General features: G+C 39.4%; 1 protein-coding gene across 1 annotated transcript in view; it reads left to right on the top strand.

Annotated features, from left to right (window-relative positions):
• The window catches only part of LOC106873707 (uncharacterized), a 7369-nt gene extending 2425 nt beyond the window's left edge, over positions 1–4944 (top strand). Inside the window, exons 2-4 of the mRNA XM_052977733.1 lie at positions 1976–2125; positions 2715–3208; positions 4744–4944. Coding sequence (XP_052833693.1) covers positions 1976–2125; positions 2715–3208; positions 4744–4944 — 845 coding nt within the window. The remainder of the gene's footprint in view (positions 1–1975; positions 2126–2714; positions 3209–4743) is intronic.
• Positions 4945–5375: the final 431 nt, after the last annotated feature.

Here is a 5375-nt window from a genome sequence, read left to right as displayed (position 1 = left end):
CAACATTGGTAAGTAATGCTCTTCTTATATTAGCAGCCATGTACACAACATGCACGTGATATGCATGCAACATGCACACAACGTACACGTGTCATGTACGAAACATGCACATAACATGCGAAAGGCAGCGAGCTGGCAGAATCATTAGCACGCCGGGCGAAATGCTTAGCGGTATTTTGTCTGCTGTTACGTTCTGAGTTCAAATTCCGCTGAGGTCGACTTTGCCTTTCATCATTTCGGGATCGATAAATTAAGTACCAATTACACATTGGGGTCGATGTAATCGACTTAATCCCTTTGTCTGTCCTTGTTTGTCCCCTCTATGTTTAGCCCCTTGTGGGCAATAAAGAAATAAGAAACATGCACATAACATGCGAACAACATGCACATGCCATGCATACAAACATGCGATGGCATGCACAAAGCTTGCGTGCAACATGTACACAACGTGCACGTGATATGCACATAATATGCACATGACGTGTATGCAACATGCATACATTATGCGCATGATGTGCACGCGACATGTGTACACTGTGCACACGACATGCACCAAACACCTTTAAAAGGGCAATAAAAAAGAATCACATGCAGTGGGAACGAACCCGAAACTGTATAATTGGGAAACAAGCGTCTTACCACACAACCATGTCAATACATGCACATATGTACACGTGTATATATTCATATAAACACACACATGCACAGTCACATACACACACACACACACACACACAATCACACGCACGCATACACGCGCCTAAAAGTGATTTTTTTTTTATTGCGCCCTTTTAAAGCCTAGCCAAGCCCATGGGCCCGGTTTCCTGGTTTCAATGGCGTATGTGTTCCCCAGCTGGATGGGACGCCAGTCCATCGCAGCATTACTCATTTTTGCCAGCTGAGTGGACTGGAGCAACGTGAAAATGAAGTGTTTTGCTCAAGAATACACTGCGTCGCCCAGTCCAGGAATCGAAACCACAATCTTACAATCATGATGCTGACACCCCTAAACACTAAGCCACGCGCCTCCACCCTAAAAGTGATATTGTCTGGAAAATAAAATCGTTTTATGACAAAAGGCCATCTCAACTGTCTGATCCATGGGAAATAACTCCGTTTCACTAATCTCGTCCTTCATGTTGGGACAAAAATAATTGCGGTTTTTTGGATATTTTGAAATAAATTTTCATTTAACTATTTTCACATAATACGTCATTTTGAAGAAACAAATTTCAGTCCGTTGATTTATGCTAATGGTTTCGTAAACACACCACCATCGGTTGTCAAGCGATGTTGTGAATAGAAACGTCCGGTTTGTAGCTGCTGTGAAAAAGACGATGAAATGAATCGAGGAGTTATGTCCCCTGTTAACATGACCTCGTCGCTGGGAATGGTTTTGTTGCAAGTAGACAAGAGTTTTCTGGAAACGTTTGTGGGAAATATGTGTCTTTAAGGTGGGTGTTCTTGTGGAAACGGAATGGATGTAGCGGTACTATCTGTACAGCCATTGCGGGGTACGGGGCATAGACATCTGTGTTCATTAGTGTGTTTCCTTTCCAATAGAGAGCAGTGACCATATTTCATTTCATTACGGGTTACATCTGATGAGCGCAGGGTTACATAATCGGACTGTTATCTAACGATTCTACCAGCTCACGGCCTTTACATTATTTTTCTGTCTGTCTCTTTGTCTCTCTCTTGTCCTCTTCATCAAACTGTTTGTTTGTCTACCATATTTTCTGACATGCCAGTAAAATTTTTCAGACAAAAATTTACAACCAAAATAAGTTATTTGACTTATATAGCAACACAAACTTTAGATGATGAAAAATTCAATATAAAATGCAACGGGGTTTGAAATAATAGTTGACGATGTTTGGATATTTACACTACGTATTTACATGGTGTATTATATCAACTTGCAAGCTAGAAAATATGGTATTCTATTACAAATCATGATTTCATTCCTTGCTAGGGATACCCTGTTGGCAGTACCGGCCCCACAATAGCAGTAGTTTCATGTTCCAACAGCGGTCAGCTAAAGGTACTTGGATGGACAGACATTGTGCTCCGTCGACTCGCTGGTCACAACGACTTTGTACGTGTTTCTTCAGTGAACCAAATGGTGAGTACCCACTTTTATATATACGTTCATATGTATATTTATATACGACGAGCTTCTTTCAGTTTCCGTCTATTGAATCCACTCACAAGGCTTTGGTTGGCCCAAGTTGCTGCACAGTGGGACAGAACCCAAACCCGCATGGTCAAGAAGCAAACTTCATACCGCACAGTCATACGTATGGTAGGTTTTTTCACATATATTTAGAAGATATCAGTTACCGGGAATCAGTTTTATGCCTCCAAACTGAATTTGTGCTCCTGTAAGTCTCAGTCTATCTATCTATCTATCTATCTATCTATCTATCTATCTGCCTGTCTGTATGTCTGTCTGTGTGTCTGTCTGTATGTGTGTCTGTCTATCTATCTCTCTGTGTGTCAGTCTATCTATCTATCTATCTGCTTGTCTGTATGTGTGTCTGTCTATCTATCTATCTGTGTGTCGGTCTATCTATCTACCTATCTATCTATCTGTCTGTCTGTACGTGTGTCTGTCTGTACGTGTGTCTGTCTATCTACTTCTCTGTGTCGGTCTATCTATCTATCTATCTATCTATCTATCTATCTATCTATCTATCTATCTACGTCACCAGATGAAAGTCGCCACCGAGAATCCACCTGCGAGCATCTTCTGTATTTACCGTTCACCACAGACCTCCAAGATCATTCACCGCAACATCTTTATATCGAACAATCTCACTATCATGGCATTCGGTTGATGAACATATCCACCACCACCACCAATAACAATAACAACAACCATGACCACCACCACGGAGCTGTGTTCGACGGGAAAACATACCTGAGGCTTCCATATTTCAACACCAATTCATTGGGCCAAAACACAAACATCAAGTTCAGTTTTAAACCCAGCCGACAGCAGTTTGTGAGAGGGAGCAATGGTGATGGCAGAGATGGAAGTAGAGGCCGAGTGGACACTGAAAAGGTCAGTCTGGTGTCCAACGGATGTGGACAGAAGCCAAGCAGCCTCCATATTATCTATGACAGGAGACAGAATGAGATACTGCTCATGTTGCAGTCTGCAAATGGTGTTCCCACATGGCATCGATGCCTTGTGGTTGATAAGGTAGGACATACAGCAGCGTTTTTTTTTTACTATTATTTTATCTTTTACTTGTTTTAGTCATTGGATTGCAGCCATGCTGGAACACCACCTTGAAAAAGTTTTAGTTGAATGGATCGGCCTCAGCATTTAATTTTTAAGTCAAGCATTTATTCTATCAGTCTCCTTTCCTGAACTGCCATGCTAAGGGAATAAAAACAAACCAACACCAGTCGTGAAGCGATATATATCTACACACATAGATATATACATAGCTACATGCACGCACACACTCACACACACACACACACGCACGCGCACGCACACACAAACACACGTCAAAGTTATATAGAGACACCCTTCATTATAGTATTGTATCTGTGTTGATGCTACTCGTTAGTATAGTGCCTGAATGGATCAAGTCATTAAAACCTGCACACGGTATCTTCTAGATTAAGTATTTAAAATGCATCAGCTGACATCTTGTTTCTAGAAATAAATCTTTCAAAAATGATGGTGTCTATTTACTTTTGAGATCTGTGTAAATATCATCATCATCATCATCATCATTTAACATTCATTTCCCATGCTGGCCTGGGTTGGACGGTTGGGCCGGAGCTGGTGAGGCCCGGGGCCACACCAGGCTCCATTCTCTCTGTTCTGGCATGGTTTCTACTGCCGGATGCCCTCCTTAATGCCAACCACTCCATAGAGTGTACTGGATCCTTTTATATATATTTATACACACACACACACTCACACAAAATTATTTGGTATTATTTGTTCACCATTACACATGTTTCATTTGCTAATAGGAATTACAGTGTTTTACAAGATAAATAGACATGGAATGAATTTCCAATAAGAAATTCTTCAGACAGAGAAATTAGATAATACATATATCAGTCCCACTGTGTGGCACCTTGGCCCAGTGTCTTCTATTATAGCATTGGGTCAATCAAAGTCTTGTGAGTGGATTTGGGAGATGGAAGCTGAAAGAAGCCCATCACATATATATATATATATATATATATATATGTATGTATGTATGTATGTATATATATATAGATACATATATATATGTCTGTATGTATGTATGCATGTATGTATATATATATATCTATCTATCTATATATATATATATATGTATGTATGTATGTATATATGTATTTGTGTGTCTGTGTTTGTCCTCCCAACATCGCTTGACAATCGATGCTGTTGTGTTTACGTCCCTGTAACTAGCAATTCAGCAAAAGAGATCCAATAGAATAAGTACTAGACTTACAAAGAATAAGTCATGGGGTCAATTTGTTCGACTAAAGGCAGTGCTCCAACATGGCCACAGTCAAATGACTGAAACAAGTAAAAGAATAAAAGAATATATTTGCACATGTAAATGATGATTATGATTATGATGTGCATGTATGTATATGCATGTGCTTGCATGCTTGTGTGTAATATGCATACACGTACACACAAATGCGTGTGTGTATGAAATAGTATAAACAAAGAGACCCACACCCACAAATGTTGTTGCTGTCTCATTTCCCTTTATTTAGATCAGAAACCATTGGATCCAAGTTGAGATTGAAATCTGCAGTTCTTCCTTTGAAATCATTGTAAACGACGTGACTTGTAGAAATGGCACACTTCCAGGTAAGTTACAGGATTCACTTAACATCACGTCATACACGCTGTTACATACCAATGTGACGTACATTACCTTATTACACATGTTACATATCAGCCATGTCACATAGTCCTTTGTCACATACCGGTAATATATACCACCATGTCACACATTCCTTTGTGTCACATACTTCTAATATAATAAATGCATAAACTAATTTCTGTGTACAGTTCTCTATTTAAGAGATGAGGAATTATTTACATTATTTACATTTGACAGATATTTGTCCTCATCTTGTTTGTTGTTAACACAACGTTTCGGCTGATATACCCTCCAGCCTTCATCAGGTGTCTTGGGCAAATTTCGAACCTGGGTTCTCATTCCTAAGGTATTTTTCGATGTTATTATTATTATTATGTTTTTTTTTTCTTCTTTCTTCAAATTTTTTCCCATTTCTCGCCGAGTGTTTTCCGTACACCTAGGGCAGAGAAACGTTGTATGCATTCCTATTATTATTATTATTATTATTATTATTATTATTATTGTTCAGGTCACTGCTTG

Source organism: Octopus bimaculoides, chromosome 28, assembly GCF_001194135.2.
Source record: "Octopus bimaculoides isolate UCB-OBI-ISO-001 chromosome 28, ASM119413v2, whole genome shotgun sequence".
Classification (NCBI taxonomy): Eukaryota; Metazoa; Mollusca; class Cephalopoda; order Octopoda; family Octopodidae; genus Octopus; species Octopus bimaculoides.
Note: the sequence above shows the minus strand (reverse complement) of the source record. Positions and strands in the feature narration are given on the sequence as shown.